The 23,089-nt window shown below is 35.1% G+C and overlaps 4 protein-coding genes across 4 annotated transcripts; 1 reads left to right on the plus strand and 3 right to left on the minus strand.

Moving 5' to 3' along the window:
- Positions 1 to 979: 979 nt before the first annotated feature.
- LOC141666342 (uncharacterized) lies at positions 980 to 2,980 on the plus strand. The gene is made up of 4 exons (XM_074472333.1): positions 980 to 1,293; positions 1,604 to 1,766; positions 2,060 to 2,203; positions 2,882 to 2,980. The coding sequence occupies exons 1-4, from the start codon at positions 980 to 982 to the stop codon at positions 2,978 to 2,980; spliced, it is 720 nt and encodes a 239-aa protein (XP_074328434.1).
- A 159-nt stretch (positions 2,981 to 3,139) lies between these two features.
- On the minus strand, positions 3,140 to 5,403 carry LOC141666343 (protein NRT1/ PTR FAMILY 4.5-like). Its single transcript, XM_074472334.1, has 5 exons — positions 5,295 to 5,403; positions 4,946 to 5,163; positions 4,378 to 4,806; positions 4,151 to 4,278; positions 3,140 to 4,040 (listed from the first exon to the last, which is right to left on the minus strand). The coding sequence occupies exons 1-5, from the start codon at positions 5,401 to 5,403 to the stop codon at positions 3,140 to 3,142; spliced, it is 1,785 nt and encodes a 594-aa protein (XP_074328435.1).
- Positions 5,404 to 6,777: 1,374 nt separating this feature from the next.
- On the minus strand, positions 6,778 to 9,018 carry LOC141668614 (germin-like protein subfamily 2 member 1). Its single transcript, XM_074475567.1, has 2 exons — positions 8,807 to 9,018; positions 6,778 to 7,486 (listed from the first exon to the last, which is right to left on the minus strand). The coding sequence occupies exons 1-2, from the start codon at positions 8,922 to 8,924 to the stop codon at positions 6,951 to 6,953; spliced, it is 654 nt and encodes a 217-aa protein (XP_074331668.1). The 5' UTR covers positions 8,925 to 9,018; the 3' UTR covers positions 6,778 to 6,950.
- Positions 9,019 to 12,448: 3,430 nt separating this feature from the next.
- LOC141668613 (phytochrome A) lies at positions 12,449 to 18,780 on the minus strand. The gene is made up of 5 exons (XM_074475566.1): positions 18,420 to 18,780; positions 15,543 to 17,619; positions 14,502 to 15,318; positions 13,626 to 13,916; positions 12,449 to 12,858 (listed from the first exon to the last, which is right to left on the minus strand). Exons 2-5 carry the CDS (start codon positions 17,611 to 17,613, stop codon positions 12,648 to 12,650), a joined length of 3,390 nt encoding a protein of 1,129 aa, XP_074331667.1. The 5' UTR covers positions 17,614 to 17,619; positions 18,420 to 18,780; the 3' UTR covers positions 12,449 to 12,647.
- Between the last annotated feature and the right edge of the window lie 4,309 nt (positions 18,781 to 23,089).

The raw sequence follows: 23,089 nt of genomic DNA on the forward strand, positions 1-23,089 counted from the left end.
TGAAACTCAGTTCAAAACTAAGATTCAAAGTATAAGATCTGACAATGCAAAGGAGTTGTGTGAAGGTGATTTGCAAGTTTTCTGTCAAAAGCAAGGTATTCTACATCAATGAAGTTGTGCATACACACCCTAACAGAATGGGGTAGTAGAAAGAAAGCACAGACACTTGCTTGAAACTGCTCGATATTGGGGTGAATGTATTATTTGTGCAACCTATTTGATTAATCGAATGCCCTTAGCTAGTATCAATAATCGCTCTCCTTATTTCAAACTTTGTAATCAACCTCCAGAATTAGACCATCTTAGAACATTTGGTTGCTTATGTTTTGTTAACACTCCAACTGTCCACAGAACCAAATTTCATCCTCGAGCTATTCCTGGGGTATTTTTAGGATATTCTATACATAGTAAGGGATATAAGGTTTTAGATATTTCTACAAATAAAGTGACTACTTCCAGGGATGTCACATTCTTTGAAAAACATTTTCCCTTCTTAGCTCAAAAAGATAATTCAGCTTCATCTTATCCAACAGTCATTTATCTTCCTTCTGTCACTCCTTTTTCATCTATCATTGATCATGATGAAATGTTTCCTTGTTCTAATGGAAACACTAGTTCAGTTGATACTAACAGTCCAAATTTGAATTCTCACATTGATTTCTCAAATACTCCCAATTCTTCAAATACTCATGATACTGATAGTAATTCTTCCACTGACCCTTCTTTAGTGCATGATATCAGTACTTCTGTTCTTGATACTTATCTGTCTTCTTTAAGACAGTCAACCAGAAATCATAAGCCTCCTGAATACTTAAAAGATTCTTACTGCAAAACAGTTTTGCAGTCTAATCATTGGTGTAATCTAGTACAATTTTCTGACCTTCCTTGTGAAAAGAAATGTTTTATCTCCAAGATATGTGATATAATTGAACCTTCCTCCTATTAAGAAGCTTCACAACATCCTCTTTGGATTGAAGCAATGAACAAAGAATTAGTAGCTTTATCTGCTAACAATACTTGTGAATTGACTGATTTACCTAAAGGAAAAAAGGTAATTGGTTCTAAATGGGTATATAAAGTTAAACTTAAAGCAGATGGAACATTAGAGAGATGCAAGGCCCGTTTAGTAGCCAAGGGTTTTAACCAAAAATATGGTATTGATTATGAGGAGACTTTCTCTCATGTGGTTAAAATGGCTACTATTAGGTGTATTCTAGCTATTGTTGCTTCTTCTGATTGGTTTGTTCATCAACTCGATGTGAACAATGCATTTTTACATGGTGATCTATCCGAGTAAGTGTATATGAAAGTGCCAGATGGTGTTCCTAATCCTTTTAATAAGGTTTGCAGACTCAGGAAATCAATTTATGGGCTTAAGCAGGCTTCCAGAGAGTGGCATTCCAAAGTGACTCATACCCTTATTCTTCAAGGTTTTATTCAATCAAAAAATGATTATAGTCTCTATATCTGAAAGACTGCTGGTTTAATCTGCATTGCGGCAGTATATGTAGATGATGTTATCTTGACAGGTACTGATCAGGAAGCTATTTCTGCACTTAAAGTTTTTTTGCATCAGTCTTTTGGTATTAAAGACCTTGGGCAGATTAAACTATTTTATTGGCATAGAGGTCAGCTATCTCTCTACTAGTATATTTTTGAGTCAAAAGAAGTTTACTCATGAGCTACTTGATAATAGTGCTCTTGATCTTACCAAGAAGGCTACTACTCCATTGCCTTTAAATCCGAAACTTTCAGCTGGTGATGGTGTTTTTTGCCAAATCCTGATGACTATAGGTCTCTTGTTGGGAAATTAAATTTCTTAACAACTACTCGTCCTGATTTAGCCTATGTTGTGCAGTCTCTTAGTCAATTTATGCACAGTCCTTGTACTACTCATTTTGCTACTTTAACACACACTCTTCGATATGTGGCACATACTGTTGGTCAGGGTATTCTGCGTAAAGCAAATACTGATATAAAGCTTCAGCTTTTACTGATTCTGATTGAGCTACTTGTTCTAATTCAAGAAAATCTATTACAGGATATGTTCTTCAATTAGGTAATTCACCAGAAATCCAAGAAACAAAGTACCATTTCTAAGTCCTCTTCCGAGGCTGAATACAGGGCAATGGCGGTTGCTTCTTCTAAGGTCATTTGGCTTATTCGTTTATTGGAAGAATTGGGTGTTTCAGGTCTTACGATGGTTACTCTTCACTGTGACAATCAGTCCGCACTATATATAGCAAAAAATCATGTATTTCATGAACGTACGAAGCATATTGAGATTGACTGTCATTTTACGAGGACAAAGTTATGCAGGGCTTAATTCAACTCACGTATTTATCTACTCTTAGTCAACTTGCTGATGTGTTTACTAAGATTTTGCCTTCTCCACATTTCAAAGAGCTTCTTTTTAAGTTAGGATTTCATGATCCCCAGTCTCCTGCAATACCTAACTTGAGGGGGGTGTTGGTCCTATACGTTCAACCACCTCATCTTTGCCAGCTAATGCCCAGCTCAGCTAATTAAAGCTCAGGCATTCTATTACAATTTCTGTGGATACAATTTGTAGTATATATAATCATTGAGAAAGTGACAAAAGTAGTAGTAGTGTGTATAAGACTCTATTCTTCTTCATCATAAGTAGGTTAAATTGTAGTAGTGTGTATAAGACTCTATTCTTCTTCTTCATAAGTAGGTTAAGTTTGTAAAACAGATTCAAATAATAATAGCTTCTAGTTCTCATTTCCACATCTTCAATGCATTATATTTGCATTATCATCATTTAAATTATGCATTTTTTGCGCATCAGTACATAATCTATTCGATTAAATTGAGAATTCAATAACTAATCTTATTGTAAGAACATCCATAAACTCAGGTCAGTAAGCTTAAAGAACCATTAGGCATGTTCAGAGCATTGCACATTACAAAATTTTACGTTTCAGAGACGAGAAAAATAGAAATTAGACTACCGTAACAACCCTTCTAAATATGGGACTGGTCTACGACAAACATATGTTATAGCATATGCAGCGATAAATTAAAGTTTTTGTTGTAAATACATGAAGCCCGTATTACTGCATGCATTAGTATACGTTTGTCCCGAACCATCCATCGTAAAAGATGCAAACAGCTTTTACTCTTTTCCAGCTTTGCCATCATTCTTTTTTATTAGGAAAGCAGCACTTGTGGATACTGATTCTTGGGCCCTGGGCTCAAACATAACTTGTTCTGTTTTGTACTTGTACCAGTTGGCCCAATAGAGATAATTGATAAAGTTCAAGCAACTAAGAATGGCTAAAAACCAGTAAAAGAGATCCAAGTTGTTAGCATTAAGATCTTGTCCATGCAACCATCCTTTTTTGCTTGGTGTTACTTTCTTTGTGACAGAGTTGATCACATTGACAAAAATGGTGCTCAAGAAGTACCCGAACGACAACGAAATCCATGTAAACGAGGTCGATAAAGACCTCATTTTGATGGGGGCCTCCCTGTAGAAGAACTCCAGAAGGCCTACTAGAGTGAACATATCAGCAATACCGAAAATGCCAAACTGAAGCGAAAGCCAGAAAATGCTGATAGACTCTCCAGGGTGGTCAAGAGCATAGTTTCGTCTTTTTACTTCAACAATGCCTGCTACTGCCATTGATACCACTGATAGAATTAGCCCAACTCCGACACGTTGGAGTTGGGTAATGCCAGTAGGATGGTTGGTAAATTTACGTGCAAATGGCACGAAAACATACTCGTAGAGGGGAATGAGAATGCACATGAAGAAAAGAGGTATGACAGGAATTGTTGGAGCTTCAATTTGGAAAGAGCCCAGAAATCTGTCCATTATGAAGCCTTGTTCAACTGAGAATGTCTGCAGTTGAGCCAAGCATGTGTTCATGATTATGGTACTAAAAATAATAGGCAACATTCTTGTTATAATCTTTACTTCTTCAACTTGTGTCACTGTGCAAATTGTCCATCCAGTTAAGGCTGCAGGATCTTGTTTTGATTCCTTCCTCAGAATTGCAGCCTTGTCTAGCCAGCTGAAAAGACCACATCACAAGTTGAATAAAAACAAAGATATTAACAAGTGCTGTCTGAATTTAGGGTGGCAATCTTGGACAGGACTCGCGAACTCGACTGTTAGGCTTACCTGAATTGTTTGGTGTGTGGTATTCTGGGATCAGCTGAAAGTTCTGATTCTTTTTCACTCACCTCATGTAGTTCACCAGAGTTCTCTGCTAATGACAATTTTCTATTCTTAATGGCCACAACTATAACCTGTGACAAAACAAACATTGCAACTGTTTAATTTGTGAGTTTCTGGTAAAAAAAGATGGAACTTGTTGGATAGTTAAAGCATTTTTAAGAGAAGAAGACCTGTAGGACTTTAACAAGAGGGCTGTCTTCGGGTACTTGGAGGCGATAGAAAGGCTGGCCAATGTAAAGAACAACGAAAGCAATGCAGGAAAGAACGGTGGCCACGAAAAATCCCCAATACCAGTGAACATGCATGCTAAGATACACAACAAAGGTGACTCCAATACATGCACCAGCACTGGTGGCAAGAACAAGATAGTTGAAGTAGGATGCAAGAGCCTCGGCTTTTTTGGGATCCTTGGCGTCGAATTGGTCAGCTCCAAGTGCTGGAAGGGCACCCCTGACACCACCACTACCAAGTGCTAGTAGTGCAAGAGAACCATAAAACATCACAGAAATACCACCTTTTAAACAACTTGATTCTTCAATTTTACAAGAATCAGGTTGTAAACTTTTATAGCGAGCTTGAATGGTCACCAATGCCAAACCCTGCAGTTTATGTATGCAAAAAGATTAAAAAGAAGTCCTTAAATGATAACTATCAAAGCCTTTCTATTTGGAATTATGAGTGACTGTTGAATCAGTAGACTGAAATGCCAGGTACAACAAGCATTTTATGTAAATGTACCAGAACTTCGAGGATGCCAAATAAAAGGCAAGTGTGGAATCTGTTGATGTAAGTGTCCGAGATGAAGCCACCGATGAGAGAGAGCAAGAAAGTACAGCCCATGAAGTTGGTGAGTGTAGTGGATCCACCAGAGAGGTTGAAGTGCATCACTAATGTGAAGTACAGCACCATGCTTACCATGTTCGCGATAAATCCTATATTATCCAGAAACACAAACCCTACAACAACAAAGTAGCAATAACTTAAAACCATCCCTCTTTAGTTCACCTCTTTTCTTGATTCCTCTCTGTCTAACCAAACTGAACAAAAGGGCTACTATGGTAGCTGTTGATGGTTAATAGAAACATACCATAAACGAAGGAGGCGGCTCTGAATCCCCCTTTCTCTTTATTGATGTTCCATGGGCTGAGATACTTGTCTGCAGCTCCCTTGACCTCTTTCTCCGCCTGTTTCCACATTTGTAACACAATTATCAGACAACAAAACACAAAAGCGGAAAATTAAAAAAAGTAATCTAAGCAAACATGTCTTGCCATATCAGCCAAGGAATGATCAAGAGCAATGCAAGGTATAGCTAGCTGATACAAACTAAATACTCATGTCTGCTTTGATATATAGGTGCTGCTACCTTGTGATAAAGGCCAGAAGACACATTGTGTTAAACGAATTTCGCATAGGATCAATCGCCTAAACAACAAATCATCCCTCTCTACAACAATTTTATAAACACACATGCACTGAGATACATTTCAACATATATATGTCATACTGGATTTATACTAATCCAAATTGCTCTAGTACAAAATTTCGAATAAAATATGCATTGGAGGGAAACATTTCTAGTACAATCTACTTATTATACATATGATAAACTTGTTTGTAGAAATATAATATAAGCATTAGTCATTAGACATGAGATAAAGAGAAGAAATTGACATCATTTTTTATGCAAAAGAGGCCAAAAGTTTACTCAATTAGCTGTGTGAGCCTTTCTCAAGATTCTTTAGGTAAACAAACAAGCATATTTGAGTAGGCTGAGAGTACTCCCAGCTAGCACAAAATTATTTATATATATCAGGGAGAGATATTCTTCCCTGTTTTCGAGCTCTTGGCAAGTTAGGGTCGGAGACTCTGGAGTTAAAAAAACCAAATGCCAATCATTGTTGTCGTCTCAAAGTTGTTAAGATCGTTAAACTTTGTCTGTACTTAGTTCTATTAAATGTCATTCCCAGACATGTTTCTTTGATCATCTCCATCCAGAAGCATGTATAGGAGGTTTAATGTGCCAAAGTTGGTCATGAACTCGAAGGCTTTTGTCGTAGAATACTGAAAACAGAATGTTATAAGGGCATTTTACGATATTCCACCTTCAATGTGAATGAAGGATGCTGACATATATAAGATGTTACGCCTCAAATTAGCTTGTGCATTACATTTCCAAGCAAGCTGCATTGTATTTTCAGACATGTTACAATATATAAGGCTTAAACGTCTCTTTTACATGTGAGCTTAGATGCAGGCTCATTAACTTTCACTGTCACTTTTAATTAAATTTAAAAGTCACACTCAATGACAACTCGTGATCTCTCACGTTTCGTTTTGAAAGCGTATATCCACTTCTGGGATCAATGACAACACCCCCTCTGTTGTTATTTGTTTGAAATTTAGCGGAGTCTATACCAAGTCACTTCTCCCACACTACTTCCTTCTGTTAAAGAGTATAAGATCATGTTCGGGCATTTCTCTGACACCTTAAGATTTTAGTGCGACTGGTACTTAACACCTTCTATATGGACATAGTAGTGAGAAATTCACCATGGTTTCTTCACCAAGAACATTAACTTCGCACACTATTATTACTATTAAGAGAAGAAATTTTTTAAACAAGTTAAAGATCTTCAACACACAAGAGATTTTAGTAAACCTCGTCTACTAAACAACTGATATCACGGATCTTTTCAAAAAAACATTAAACTGATTTTGTACTTAAAATGTTAAATCAACATTACTTTGATGCAAATCCTGACTTGATTCTCTGAACATCTTGGGGGCCAACTTGGAATGCTTGTGCCAACACATAATCTGGTACTGGTGGCACTGCAGAAAACAATGTGGCGCCAATGGATTGTGTGCCAGGCAATTGACTACTAAACGCAACAATAGCTGCAGCAGGTACCCTGCCATTGTTCTTTTGGAAGTGGACAAGTCCTCTAGGAAACACAAAGATTTCACCGGTCTTAATGGTCTTGGTGTAGAGGGTATTTGTTGTCGTAATGAATCCAACCTCAAGCTCTCCATACAGCAAGAACGCGATTTCTGTGGCACGAGGGTGAGTGTGAGGCGGGTTCAGGCCACCAGGGGCAAAGTCTATGCGTGAAAGTGAGACACCGAGTGTGTTCAGTCCAGGGATCATTTGCACATTGGCTGCAGTCACCAGTGAACCAAATTTGTTGTTGGTGAGTCCTGGCCTGGACAATCCCGCGAAGAAGAAATCATCAGCTGTGAAGTTCTCTTTGCAGGCAAATCCATTTATCTTAACACCTGTTCAGACAGAAAATTAAATAGCTTGAATATAATCGAAACCTCATGTTAACAATTCATTGTCTATAATGCATAGTAGTTCACAAGTTGAAAAAGTTCCTAACATTCCTAAACAACCATATATGGACATAAGGTTGAGCTGCAAACACATTTGGACAAGGTCGGCCCTGAGTTATACGGGGCCCAAGTCAAATTCAGTTTTCGAGAACCTAACATACATATACTCCGGATATTCTACCAACTTATACCCTTGAGTTTTGAGTACCTATGCGCAAGTTTTACTCGCCTATAACCAGGGCTATAACTGTGTTTAGACCTATGTGCAAGTCTTACTCACCTGTAATCGGGATCATAAGTGCATTTGGACCTAAGTTTGCTTTATCTAACTACCCTTTTAATTAAGAGTTTCAAAATGGATGCTTTAATAGTAGAATGTTAAATACATAAGACCAATACTAACATTAAGAAAGAAACAAGAAAAGTGGATACAGCCTAACTACTAAGTATTAGCTTTGTCAGACTTACAGTTAATATTGGCATAATACATGCAGATATGAACAAAATCCTACTATCTAACTAATTTAAGATGAATAAATTCTTAGGTTAAGTAGATAGAAACATTAATTATTGTTGTTCAAGAAAGAAGAATAGAGATAAGCCATGAACTCATAAATGGCAAAACTGAAACAATAAGAATTTGTAAATGAAATTTGAACAGGCCTAAATCCTCAACAAATTGGCAAAAGAAAAATGCTAGATACCCCAAATTTTTACACCAAAAAATTTCCCAAATCTGATGTGTCATATGAATATTTGGCAACCTTTCTAATAATAATATGAGACCCCGCGTGCATTTATATGCGCTTACGAATCAAAATCAGCCATGTGTCAGCCACGTCATTTGGTAAATTTTTTGGGAAGATATTTGGGGTACCTAGCACTCCTCACAGCAAAAAAGTCTAAAACTCAAAACTAAAAAGATGATGAAATGAGAATCAATAAAACTGAAAGAATCAATGCAAAAAAATTGAGTTCTATGGACTAATTCGAGTTTCAAACGGAACTTGAACATTGCAAAATGTATTATTTTGTATATATGTTATGCAAAAACATATATGACATTCTAGTCAACCTGATAAAATTAGTATTTCATGAGAATTTTGTTATAGAATAACAAATCTCGAATCAAACTGATCGTGAACTACGAAGAAAATAATCATATATATGAGTATGTAAATTTCAAGAAACAATTTCCAAATTAAATAAAAGAAAGAATGAAGAAATGTATTTAAGATGTTAGGCATGTAAAGTTTAAAAAACCTGAGGTAAGATCAGCAACACAAACATCTTGAAGCAACTCAGGATCTGCTGAAACAGAGTTGAACAAAATGGCAGTTGCCACCAACATCACCACAAAAAATTTATCAAAATTACACATGATGATGATGTGTGTGTGTTGAGAAAAGGGGTGATGTAAAGAATGAGACACAAACAAAGAAAAATGTGAAATGTTGAAGTAGAGATGTGTTGAAAGGTGGTAGACTGGTAGGGAAGGTTATTTATAAGGTAAAGGTGATGGGGAAGTAAAGAATTTTGGAGATGGTTGTTTGTTGATGGGTAAAGGGTTAAACTTAAATTAATTTTGTTTAAAATTTTTAAGTTAACATATGTCATATATGTATCTTGTGCATATAACAACATTTTTAGTTCATATGCATGCAATATATGATTGTGAGGTATGGTTTGAATCATGAATTTCAACCCGATTAATGGAATCGGAATAAATTTCTTTACGGTTTATTTTATTTTAACGGAGTTGTATTTCGCATGATTGGAGATGTTTACTAAAATAAGGACTTAATAGCATTTTGATGTAAATTTATAATTGACTCGTCCAACTCAAAAGACTTTCGCTCATATCATTATACCCGGTGATAGAGTCAGACGAGAAATTTAGAGTGTCACTTTTAGCTTATAGTTTTAAAAGTTAAAAAAATAAAGTTTAATTATAAAAAACTATAAAATTAAAAAGAAAATAACTTACATCATTTTATTATGAACGATAAAATTTACTAGAATAATGATTACAAATATAATTATTAGAAATGCAAATAATTTTTAGAGAATGATGTCCCTACAACATGACTTAGGTGAGTATAAAGTGTTTTTTAATGTAAATGCAAGAGGGGTATTATTGTAATTATAGATTTTATTTTAAAAAAAATACATATTTACCATTAAAAATATAGTATTCAGGATTAAAAATATAATATTCAGGTAAGTCCCCTAAATATGTACTTAGGAGTTGAAAAATAGAGAAAAACTACTCCAAGAGTAAACTACTAAGGGCAACTCCAAGAGTTATCATATTTTTTTGCCTAAATCTTGACCTAAATTTGGACCGAAACAATTCTCTATTCTAACAGTTCGGTTTAAATTTTGGTCCAAATTCATATATCAATATTTTATTCTTTCAACAATTAGTATATTGTTATTTTAATATATTGATATTAATTTACATACCTATTAATTTAAGTGGACGCCAAATGAATAAGATCGTCTTAATTTCAAACTAAATAAATTTATTAAATTAGAAAAATATTACACTTAAACGAGAAAAATGAAGAAAAATTAATATTATATTTAATTAACTAAAAGAAAAATAACAAATATAAACTACTCGGAATTAGTATATTGTTCTCACAAATGCTCGATTAATGCATCTCGAAGAGTAATATGAGCTTCTTTATTTTTTATTTTTCGATATCGTCCAAGAAATTGTTGAAATCGAGCATTTTCATCATTTTCAACCGTCTCAACTTCTGGATCTGGAATTTCGATCGGCTCTTGAATTGAAGCACTCAAATCACGTTCATCTTCAATGATCATATTATGCATAATAATGCACGTCGTTATTATATCTTGTAATACATTTTTATTCCAAAATCGTGTGGGCCATGCGACAATTACAAAACTTGATTTTAATCCAAATTTAGGCCAATAGATCACTCTTGCAGATGGCCTAAAATACATTTTGGCCCATTTGATTTGATCTATTTCCCTTCTTCCACATTACTTTTCAAAATTTCGTAATCAACAATACTATACACATAAGATTGATAGAGTATTTGTTTACACTATATAATAAACAAATTTATGTGATGTGCTCATGGACAATCAATAAGAATTGATGTGTCAAATTTTGATTGATCTTTTTATCATAGAAGTTTTTAAACCCCTGCATTAACAACAACTTCATTAATAAAAACACTCGAAATTCATAAAAGTTAGTGCTCAATGTGTGCGCACAGACACACTAGACAACCCGTATAATAAATATTAATTTGAATACCGTAACAATAAATAAGTTATCAAAGTTACCCTTTTAAAGTATAAAAGGACATTCCCATTAGTTTCCGTGTCTCTCTAAAATTTTAACGTGCTAAAGGAAGACGAGTAATTTTCCTGTCTCTCTAAAACCTTAACGTGCTAAAGTAAGATGAGGATCTCAGGAAATAAGGTAAGTGTTGATGGAGGAATTTGTTAATAACAAAATTTGAGGTTCGTCGCCGGAATCAAGATCTACGATGGTGGTTCTTCGACGGAAAAGTGAGCGGAGTGTGGTGGTTGTGATGAATTGGGGGCTGAGATTACTTCGGGTTGGTGGTGGCTCCTTAAGGCTCTCGCTCCCAACCCCTTGTAATTTGCCTGTGTATCCCTATTTACAGGGAATCAAGCCAACGTAGTTTTTGGGAACAAGAAACCTAATAGGAAACCCACTGGAAACCGTCTTCTACTAGGTTTAGGAATGTCAGCCGATGAGGCCAGCCACTAAGGCCCAAGGCTCGTCCGCGGCTTCGAGACTTCGCGGATAAGGCATCTCCCCGGTCGAGGATAACCCTCCACTACCAGTTGTTTCTCTAGTCTGCCAACGCAGGTATAGCCGTGGTTCACCCCATATGTTGGACTCATCCTTGTCCCCCGGATAATGAGCCCCTGCCAGATTGCAGGACAAGTGATCCCAAACTTTTGGGTGCAAAGTGGAGGACACCCGTTGACTACAGAGACAGAGCTCCCAAAGCACATACCAAAATTTACCCTACATCCCCAATGAGGACACTCATTGACTACATGAGGATGTCTTCCGTCCAGGCATACCCCTGGAGGTCTCTGATCACGAACACCGTCTTCCTGGTGGTTGCATTACAGGAAAAAGTTCTTCAATAGAGTACCTGCAAAAAATATGTCAGTAAAATCTTCCATTGTCCTCCTGAAGTATCCAAAGAGTCCGTCCAAGTAGCATGTCAAAGTTGCATTTTGCCAAGTAGAAGTTAAGGGCGCGCCCAAACATTTCTGTATGTTGGCGCCGCTTTATGCCATCATCCTTCGATCTCTTCTTTTATCATTCTACATTATAGGGTGTGCCCTAACTTATTTAAACGGTTAGGACTCGCCTTAACCCCGTCCATGAAAATCCAAGGTATGAATCTGTCAAAATAATTATGTCCGAGAAATTCGTCCAAGAAATCTGTCAATCAAACATTTAGGGCTCGCCCTAACTTGTCCAAAGGTAAGTTCTTGCCCTGTCCAAGGGTTTTGGCGCGAGCCAAGCTGTCCAAGGAGTTTGGCTGGCGCCAGCCCGTCCACGAAAATCCATTTCCTTGGCATCCGTCCAAATTAAGTTATATTGACCCGAATTTGACCCGAATATTGCTTGTACTAAATTTTGGGCATAACATTAAGAAAGGGTCCAACAAAATCTTATGCTATTATGTTATTCAACACTCGGACGCTATGATCATTGTAGGGGCAGGAGTATATTATGACTAAAATTATGTTTATTTCCAGTCAAAGAAACAGAGCGTCGGAGAACTCAAAAAACACTATGTCAAGTGTCAACCAAGTTCCCAACCTGCTGGCTCGAAAGACTTGAAAAATTTAACAAAATGCAACTCATGATGATACTATTTAAAGATATTCATTCAAAGAAAGTTCTTCATGTTAATCTACCAATTATTCAGCATATACACAAACCCTCAACTGGCTTCAATTCAAAAGTACATAACAAAGCACAACATAGAGTAGCGTATGGCACAGCATTAAGCTACCACTACTCACTGCAATTGGGATTCGAAGAAAACTCGTTTCTCTGGTTCTAATTTTAAGATTCGCGCTTACTAGTTGCAGCAAGTTCAACGGTGATTATGAAAGTGGACTTCCCGGCCTCCCTCAGATAATGAACATCTCCATTCATGAGCTTCACCAATTTTCTGCTAATCAGCAAACTTATGCCCTCCTCAGATGTTTCAGACTCACTTCCGAACATCTGGCTCAACAAGTCTTCTGGTACCCCAGCTCCAGCATGCGTTATCCTGCATCAAGAAAGGAAATACTAATAAGTGATGACATGTTTTCAAAGGCATAAATATATCTCAGTATAGAAGGCAAACCCAATTTTAAAAGCTTTATAGATTGATTAATGACATAAAATTTTTACATTTTTTTTGTTGGAAAAAGGGGAGAGGGGAGGTATACACATTTGGAACCCTATCAGCACTTCAATGCTTTTAACGAACCAAAAGAAAAAACAACCGAATGTGTTGCATTGTCAATTACGTGTTAGAACTTCCGACAAAAAGATAAAAATAAATTACTTGTAAGAACTTATCAGATATGCATTTATTGGTCGGTTTCACAGTAAAAAAGCACACCCAGTTGTCTTTCAAAATTCTGAATAGTATCAGGATTACTAGTTAATGGAGAGGCCCCTACAAATCTGTGAAAAAGTTGGTTACTCCACATTTTAAAATTCATGCTTTTTTTGGCGAAACTGTGTAAAAGCTTCATTTTCAACCTTGTCTCTACTGTAAACATAAACCATATTTTCCTAATGGACCAACGTGCTTCTCTGTTTGAAACAGATGTTAGGTCAAAGATGACTTAAGTAACAAGAGACTTTCACAATTTTATTTTACGAAGTATGTGAATTTATGGAAATTAGGAACGGCTCTTTTCTTTATCTATATATTCTATATAAATTTACTTAAGGACCAACACTCAGTAAATATGCCAAAATATTGAAAAGAGGTGTGCGTATTATTAAGCAGTTCAATATATACAAGATATCAGATATATATACCTGAATTCCAAACGCACAAGTTGAACAGATTGCCCCAAATTATCCTTCGTTAGAGTGACTGAAATGCCAAGGTGACCACCAACTGGAGTAAGATTCACACAAACCGACATGAAATCAGCAAGGACTTGCTGAAGCCTGAGACTATCTCCGTACAAAGTTTCAGACATCATCTCTTTAGAGAAATTATCAACTACTTGAATAGCCTTTCCATTGCTCCTCATCAAAACTTGACTCCTAGATGCAACGTATACATCATGAAGCCTGAACTCTGACATTTCCAGGTCCAAATACCTGTCGAAGTTGGAGTATAAAAGTATAAGTTAAGAATGATAGAACTCGTGACACTTCTTTGTACCTAATGAGCAACTACATAATGTACCTAATGAGCAACTACATAATGTAGTTCCACAATGAAAGATAGTTAAATAGGAACTAACACGACAAGGCACATGAAAATCCATTTGAGCACAAGTATTTAGGTTCTGAAGCATCAAGTTCAAACTAGTACTCCTTGAGTATCTATTCAATTTAAACTATAACAACATCTAAACTGAAATTTACACCATTTACATTGCCAGTTATATTTAACAACCTTTACGACAGTTCAAGTCAGAGGGGTTCATGTCAACCCCATCTATCCAAATGTAACTCCTTCATGCAGGATTTTTTGAGCAATTTGCGGAGATCTGTGCTAGATACTGTTTTTGGTGTATGTTTAGTGATGCATATATACATATAAATGTTTGTGTTGAAAGTGTATGGTCCACATAATGTCTCCTCTCAACTCTTTACAGATTTGGGAGAGCAGTTCATGAGTTCATCTAACAGATTTATATGGCAAATCTACTCATTGCAACAAAGTCAAATAGAACGTACCCGTCAATGATGCTATCAAGATCAGTGTCGTCAAGTATTTTGTTGAGTTGACGCTGGCAATGGACACTCGTACGCAGAAGTTTCGTTTGCTCTTCTCCCATGCCAATCTCTTCCAACTTTTCCCGAATAAAATTGATACCACAAAGAGGATTTTTAGCTTGCCTTCTCAAATAAGCTAATGTTTTCAGTCTCTTCACAGCAGTCTGTTCTGTTAAGCGTTGTATATGAAGTGCTTGCTGAAGCTCTTGGCTTGCTAATTGCAAAAAGCAAAAGATCCCAGTAACTGTACCCTCTCCATCTAACTTTTTGCTTGCACAGAGCAGGCACTCTACATACTTCCCGTCCCGTGCAAAGAAGCTGAAACAAATCTTTTCAGATGTCTGACCCATCAAAGCATTGTTTAATACAACCCCGAGATTCACGAACGCCTCCTTACTTTTCAGATGACAACATGAAGTTTGAATTCCAAATATCTCCCCAAGAAGCATTTTATTCATAACATCCTCTCTACGCCATCCAGACAATTCTGTCATAGCTTGATTCCACTCAGAACACCAGCCAAATTCATCTGTGCCGAATATTGGGGGAATTAATGGATTTGGATTTTGCACTATAGCTTTATAATCTCCTTGAATCCGTGTAAATTTATCCATGATGGTCTTATGACTGGTAACATCTTGGGCCACAAAACATACACCAACAACATTGTCGTGGAGACCCCTACTCGCACAAGCATTAACAACTAGACTAATTGGAACCGAGTCTTCCCTAGATCCATGGGTTTTGAATTCAAATTGTATACCCTGCTCTTCTTTACCTGAAAAACACATAACAAAAATAAAACAATATGATATCTGATAAGGAGGAGATCTATATGTTTTGTTTTTTTTTCCCGAGTCTTGACTAAAGATGCGATTCTTTTAGAATATTCAATAACTACCATTTGCATACATTTATGCAAAAACATATACAAACACTTAGATAAATATTTAACTACCAGCCAAAGAAGTTGATTAATAATGAAATACTGATATATCATACCCTGCAGTGCAAATGCCAACATTTTTTCCACTGTTTCAACTGAAGAATCTTCAACAAGGGAGAGTAAATGCTTTCCCATGGCTTGATCCACAGGAAGACCAGTCAATTCAGCAATTTTTGTGTTCCAGCCATTGACTATTTCATCTGCATCGACCGCAAATATTGGCACTGTGGCTGTTTCAATCAGCCTGACCATTTCATTTGTGACTGCTTCTAGCTCCTGTATCCCTTCAATTTTAAGGTCATTGAGCTTTGTATGAATTACATCTGTGTTTGAACGGAATTCGTCGCCATTTAAAACCATTGCTTTTTCATCACTGAGTGCTTTCCGCAGGATAAGCTGCAGGGAATGGATTGCATCCATCTCAAATTCCTTCCAAGTTGTACTCCTTGTCTTTACAACTTCCAGAAAAGCTTTAAAGGATGACCTTGGGTGCATCTTTCTACCATCATCCTTCTCGTCAGGCTCGTGCTTTGCACCACCCCATCGGATATGACCAGCAGCATGAGACCTGAACCAGAAAAGCATGTCATGGGAAGTAATCTTCACAACTGCCATTCCACATACTACATCCCCAAGGGCAAGAGCTCCAGGGTACCCAGCATCAAACAGGCTGTCTGTACTCAAACCCGTTGAATCCGTATGGTACTCAGTGATCCATGAAACGATATCCCGAAGTTGGTAGTCACTCGGCGTAGCACCCAATCTATAAACCTTATTTTTATATAGTAGGACAGCACCATCACATTTTACAAGATCCATCATGTTTGGACTCTGTGATACAATACCTAGAGGAGCATCTCGCATCAGCAAATCACACAACAGAGTCTGAGTGCGAAGTATGTTCTTCTCCACTATCTGATTTTCCAATTCTAACTCTTTGCTAACGTGAATAGCAAAAACTTGAGCAAGAAATTCACAAGCATACCTAAGAGGAAAAGGTACAAACCTTGGACTTGTGTTATGGCATACCACTAAGCCCCAAAGTTTCTTACTCTTCACACTATTCCGATCTGAGCTCTCATGTACGTCATCCGAATCATTAATTACAACTGCCATGACTAGTGAAGCAATAGAATTCATGTTTTCCATGTATTGTAGATGGCAACTATGTGGAGCCCTGAGGGTTGACCCACACAAGGTCAGTTCAAAGGGAAGCTTATCATCTTGCAGTACAGGAACATGTTTCGCTCGGCAATCGCAGATCATACGAACCTTATTCTTCAGGAATAAAAATCGTGCAGCCTGGGGGACATCCGTAGCTGGATAATGCAAGCCCAAATAAGGCTCAAGGCCTGGCTTCGTAACCTCAGCTGTCACCTCCCCATGATCATCATCGTGAAACTTATAAGCCATCACCCTGTCGTAACCTGTAAGTTCAAAAACTTCCTGTACCATTGTATCACAAAGCCTTTCCATGCTTCCACCAGGTAAACCCTGTAACCGGTTAACTGCTTTGCTTGCTAGCTTATAGGATTGCAGGGCCCCGGCTGCAGTCATAGGGACTTCGTAGGGCTTAACAGGCTCAAAGTCAATGATCAAACTGCTTGTTACTCTATGAGCAATTGCATAATATGGTTTTCCAGATGTTTTACAGTGAACTAATATCGGATTCAACAGATTGATATCCGCAAATCCTACTGCCTTCTGCAAGGCAGCTGCACTGGGGGCTGTAAAGATTGTTCTCACATCAGTTCCAATGCCAAGAACTGGATGTTCACCGACACTTGGAACAGCGTGACTAACCATCGTCAGCATTTCTGGAGCATTTTCACTATATGCCATAATCTTGAAAGATTTTTCATCTACTGCCAACAAACAGCCAACGGGCTGGATAAGCTTTCCTTTTTGGATATGATGGAGGTAAGCGGTGGTTAACTTGTTAGACTGAATCGATGAATTTTCACCAACTGCACTGGTAACTCGCACAGAGCTTGAGTAGTCAAAGGAATTACCCGACTCCTCATAATCTGCATGGATCTTTGCGTCTAATGTGGTCAGTACGACCCTTGCATTTTGGTTCCCTCTTCCCGGATTGCTGGAAGAGTTTGCAGGTCTTGAAGATGACATTCTTTTCTAGTTTCAATAAAAAGTTAATAAGAAAATTAGAAAAAGAAACATCAAGGCACTTTTTTTTATTAGGGCATTGTTTCTAATAAGAATTCAATTAACTTACCACAGAAGAGCCAAAAAAGCCGTATAAGATAACTACTTATACAGTTCCTAAAATTGCATTTCTTTCCCAAAAGTAGAGACTTGGCGAACAAATTCAACCAAGAACCTAATATCCCTAACATTGTACTCTAGTAGGTACCCCTATTCTTGGTAATAAGAGGTCGAAGGTTCAAGTCTCAGTGCAGTCACACATGTTGAGTGAGTATTTAAATTTCTGTAATCGACAATTAGTCCATTAGACCATTACGAAAAATAATAACAACAAAAGATTCTGATCACAAAGCATTAACAAGAAATTCATCATCTTCTACATTCTGGCAAAATATTTACTGGTATAAAGACATAATTACATACTTTATGCTCATTAAGCTCATCCAGTAAATCAAAATTCACCATAATTACCATTCTTTGTCAACTACTCCATACAAAATCTTGCTGTCTACATTCAAGAATAACAATTTTACACAAAAAAAAATCCAGTAAATCAAGATTCACCATAACTACCATTCTTTGTCAACTTAAAAATCTTGCTGCGTACATTCAAGAACAATATTACTAGCACATAATAACATATTACACATACAAACATCAAGATACACAAATCAAAACACAAACTGAAACTAACAATCTAACAAAATACTTACATAAACAAAGCAAAAATGATACTAAACTAAGAGTAGCAAAAAGACCAAGAAACTAACCTTTGTTGAAGACAAAGTGAAGTTGAAGTTGAAGATGAAGTTGATAGTAACAGCTGGAACAACAACTTAAATACAAAAACTGAAAGTGGGCCCCAATACCATAATGGGAAAGCTCAAATCTCCATTAGTCCATCACACAAATTGCTTCATCAAATTCAAGAACCAGTTTTGATGCTTTCAAGGGCCAAAATTTGCAGTGCCCCACAAAAACCTTAAAATAGTATTATTCTTACTCAATAATACACATGAAGATATATTAAAATATGCAGACATAAGGGAAGTGGAAGACAAAGCAGCTGATTTTTATTTTCCACAACAGGTAAAGGGTGATCAGGATTTTTTGCCTATAATTGTACAAGCACAAGTTATGAATTTTGACAAGTTGGTGGTGATCGGAGACTAGCAAGTACTTAAATGATTATGTTACGTATTATTAAGCTAAATTTAATTTTTTAAAATTATTTTTATTAGATTTTTTGATTTTATCGATATTCAAGTGCTTAAAAATTAGTATTTCAAATATTTAATCTCCAAATTATGATCATATATCACTATAAATAAAACCCAAATATTATAAATCAAATTATTAAAGATTTACTAGAATTATAAGGGCACTTAACATATTTTGCTGGGGGCACTCTATAAATATACATATATATATATATATATATATGTATATCCTAAAATTTAAAAAAAAAACTACTAATTTTTTGTTGTGTGAGAGCACGCGTCTCTGTTGCCTTCAACATGAACCTTTATTTGCATGTATATATATTTATATATGTATTATTTATACAAGTATTGTAAGCGGTGGAATCAGGAAGGAACTATTTCACGCTAAAATTTAAAAAAAAATGTGAAATTTGGAAAAAAAAACTATCTAATTCTAAAATTATGAGATTAAAAATTTACAATTTGATTTATTTCGAATTCCAGTTAATAGTGAAAGACGAATAAATATATATTACAAATATTTTGATACCGAAATATTTTAAATTCTGATTCCGTCAACGCAGAAACGAATATACATACATTACAGAGGGGAGGCGGGTAGAATAAACAAACAAGTGGGGTATGTACAAAATCTCTGCAATGAAAAAGAAAGGTGCTTGGTTTTTACTAAACTATTTCTTCAATAGAAATCATAAAAATGAGATCTTTAGATAAGAAGAAAATGGGATAGATGTAGTGAAGTATGGGGAATCCTGTTGTGCCCAATTGGAGAAGAGAGTGACATGGGAGATCACTGTGAGGACCTCACCCTGGTACAGTGTTATGGAGGGCTTGTGAGTTTGTCAGATTTGAGAAAGAAAAGGATCATTTTTTGAGATGAAAACCAGTACTTCCTGTCCCTAAAAACGTTTTCTATTTGTGTTCTAAAAACATGTTATATTTGTTTTGAATACGTTTGTCAATGCACATTTTTAATTGTTAATATTTTTAATTTCGTATTAATATTAAATATAAAAACTTTATTATATTAAAATATTCATAAATACAAATCCAACAAAATCACTCATTATTATGTTTGATCTTATAGTTTATACGTAAATTAGGACTCAGTTCCTTATATGAACAGTAGGAAAAGTCAAAACAGGAAGAATATTACGGTGGAGAGGGAGCACGTAGAAATGGTTATGGGCATTTGTCGAGTTGATTGATTCCAAGTTTACACCCATTTTTTGTGCTCATGTTTCTTTGTTTCATAGCTGAGTTTCTTTGTTCGGATGTATGCGGATACCTGCTCGCAGAATGACAAGTTTAGTATATTTTTATATAAAATTAATAAAAATAATTAATTTCTAAAAAATTTGTTAATTTTAATCGATAAATTACCCAATTCTTACTAAAATATTTTATATGAGATATCCAATTGTTAACGGAGTATCATATATATTAAATATCCAACTACTAATAAAGTATTTTATATAAATTGAAATACCAAACACATAATAGTATTCAATCCATTAAAATTGACCATTTTTCTCAAAATAGTTATTTTGGTCAATTTTAAAAAAGAAAATTGGCTATTTTTGTCATTTTTTCTACCTGCTTTCTCTAATACGGGATTTTTAGTTATTGTTCTAAAACAATTTTTTAGTTATTTTTCGGGAAAATACTCAATATCAAATATGACTTTAGTTAATGTTGTAAAACTCGAAAATTAGATCGTGTTGCTAGTGTTTTTTTTGTTTCATTAGGTTCTATTTTTAAAATAGCTGTATACACATAATTTTCATTTTCCGATTTACGGAAAAACACTTATTCTAGAAATGTCGTTCTTATATATTATTTGCGAAATTTGACAATTTGGGATTTTTGGTTGCAATGATAGAGTTTAGTATGGGAATTTTTGTACTTCATTGAAGATGGGGGACAATGATAAGAGATGTAACATCATACAGGAAATAATGTAACCATAGTGGTAGTTTGTACCCATATGACTATACACAAAAAAATTATAATTTTATAGTGCCCGAAAATCATTTTTATCGGCAAAATAATTATTCATTATTGTTAAAAAAAATCATATTTAATAAACAATACAAAAATAATATATTTTAAGACTAGAATGCGTTTTAAATCGTTTTTATAAATCGCGACAAAGCGCGCTCTTCATAGAACGCGACACGAACATGAGACTTGGCAAATAGGATAATCAGATCGAATAAATTTCGGTCAAGTTGACTTTTGGATGTGATATATTTGGAGACTATTCAGTTCGGATTGGATTTAATTCGATTCGAGTCTATCGAATTAAATTCAGAGTAGGATCGGACAAAATCGTGTTCGAATTAAATTCGATTAACCTAATTTTGGTTCATAACTTGTTTATTTTTTCAACGTATGAGACTTAAAGAAATATTTTTTTATTAAAAGTAGTATTTCTAATAAGATACTATGTACTTTTATAAAAACTTACGATTAAATAATTATGTCATTACAAACATAAATATTGTTTTAACTATAACTTTTGCTTATTTCAGATCATATTCAGTTCGAATAATACATTTTTCGATTTTCATTGGTTCCAAATAATAATCAAATATAATTTTCGGACTAAATCGGTTAAATTTTCGATTCAAATAATTTTTCCAATCAATTTAAATGGGATTTCAAATAATATCAAATCATGTAATTTGAATTATAATTTTATGAATTTGAATTTGATTTTTCGAATCCAGACCCATTTTACCGAGTCCGGGATCATATAACTGTTGAGTCCGTGGCAAGTTGTTTGGATTACGAACAAAACTTGCATATATCACGTTACTGAGACACACAACGGCCGAACTTGCAGTGTCTCCTGCCAACTATAATTTCACGTGAACTTGTCCCCACTTCACGTGAACTGTTGTTTCATTGTTTTGTGGTTGACACGTGCCACTGCTGACTCGGACTGGGACCACATTTCTACTTTTTTACTAGTACAATTTACACACTTGGTAGTAACTAAAGTATTGAAAAGGTTAAAAAGAGGTTACTAAGAAAATAGGGATCAGCTTTTAATGTTGTCCTTGTTTAGCTACATTAATGATTCAGTCGCATTATTAAGGTTGACTAATCATGCTAAAACCAACTTGTCCCCCACTTAATTAATCGGTTAGTCCCCTCGGTACTCTATCTATTTTTTTTTAATATTAGTATGTATATACCTCGTGCGAAACACGGTCATTTTTATTACTCCATCCGTCCCTAAAAACGTTTCTTATTTGTGTTGAACACGCTTGTCAATGCACACTTTTGATTGTTAATATCTTTAAATTCGTATTAATATTAAATATAAAAATTTCACGGTATTAAAGTACTGATAAATACGAATCAACGAGATCACTCATGACTATGTTTGATATTATAGATTATACGTAAATTAGGAGTCAATCGCTTACCGTGCACAGTACCGAAAGTCAAAAGAGGAAAAACAAAATGGGACGGAGGGAGTATTATATATTATAAATTTTAATTTTAATAAGATGTTGTTTGTAGAATTCGATCTTATATCACTTGAATAATAATTTTTAACATTATATCTAACGGCTTTCATCTGTTTGATATGACCGTTCTTGATTGAGTGATAAGATCTACAACCAAATTTTGAATGCTTCGTTTTTAATATAATAATATTGATATGATGTTTGATTTGTTGAGAGACATTTTTACGAGGTTTGACTATACACGTAAAATTATTTTTTTTAAAAAAAATTCTTTTTGAATAAAAATTTTGATCTAATTTTTTACTCAAAACAAAACCTTTTAAATATAATGATTTTTATATGCTCAGACTTTCTAAACATGTGTTCACGAAATTAAAATGTGATATATTAAAAAAAGAGGTAGTATAATATTTAACTTTGAATTAAATAACATGTGTTTTAAACATAAAAATTGAAAAAACAATATGAAATTTTAAATAAACGCTGCTTTTGATGCTATTGAGTGTCATAGAAAGTAAAATATTATATGAACAATAATGTAATGACAATAGAATCTGTTTAATATTCCATCCGTTCCTTTTTAGTTGTCACATTTGACTTTGAATCAGTTAAATTGACTAGACTAAAATTTGACTGAAATTTATAAATATTTTATAATTGAACAAAATAAAAAAATTACATTACCGGAAAGTAGATTTAATCTATTTTAATATATAAATTCTAGTTTTTTTTAAA

The sequence above is a fragment of the Apium graveolens genome, chromosome 6 (genome assembly GCF_009905375.1).
Source record: "Apium graveolens cultivar Ventura chromosome 6, ASM990537v1, whole genome shotgun sequence".
Lineage (NCBI taxonomy): Eukaryota > Viridiplantae > Streptophyta > Magnoliopsida > Apiales > Apiaceae > Apium > Apium graveolens.

Excerpts from the sequence above, each read along its gene's own strand:
- LOC141668614 (XM_074475567.1), bottom strand. The coding sequence starts at position 8,924 with ATGTGTAATTTTGATAAATTTTTTGTGGTGATGTTGGTGGCAACTGCC. Across the intron at positions 7,487-8,806 it reads TGTTGCTGATCTTACCTCAG|GTGTTAAGATAAATGGATTT; the intron begins GTTTTTTAAACT and ends CTGTCTGAACAG.
- LOC141668613 (XM_074475566.1), bottom strand. The coding sequence starts at position 17,613 with ATGTCATCTTCAAGACCTGCAAACTCTTCCAGCAATCCGGGAAGAGGG. Across the intron at positions 15,319-15,542 it reads GTTGGCATTTGCACTGCAGG|GTAAAGAAGAGCAGGGTATA; the intron begins GTATGATATATC and ends TGTGTTTTTCAG. Across the intron at positions 12,859-13,625 it reads CTTGTGCGTTTGGAATTCAG|GATAACGCATGCTGGAGCTG; the intron begins GTATATATATCT and ends TTCTTGATGCAG.
- LOC141666343 (XM_074472334.1), bottom strand. The coding sequence starts at position 5,403 with ATGTGGAAACAGGCGGAGAAAGAGGTCAAGGGAGCTGCAGACAAGTAT. Across the intron at positions 4,807-4,945 it reads TTGGCATCCTCGAAGTTCTG|GGTTTGGCATTGGTGACCAT; the intron begins GTACATTTACAT and ends CATAAACTGCAG. Across the intron at positions 4,279-4,377 it reads CTCTTGTTAAAGTCCTACAG|GTTATAGTTGTGGCCATTAA; the intron begins GTCTTCTTCTCT and ends GTTTTGTCACAG.
- LOC141666342 (XM_074472333.1), top strand. The coding sequence starts at position 980 with ATGAACAAAGAATTAGTAGCTTTATCTGCTAACAATACTTGTGAATTG. Across the intron at positions 1,294-1,603 it reads TTACATGGTGATCTATCCGA|ATTAAACTATTTTATTGGCA; the intron begins GTAAGTGTATAT and ends GACCTTGGGCAG. Across the intron at positions 2,204-2,881 it reads GTGTTTCAGGTCTTACGATG|GTCAGTAAGCTTAAAGAACC; the intron begins GTTACTCTTCAC and ends CCATAAACTCAG.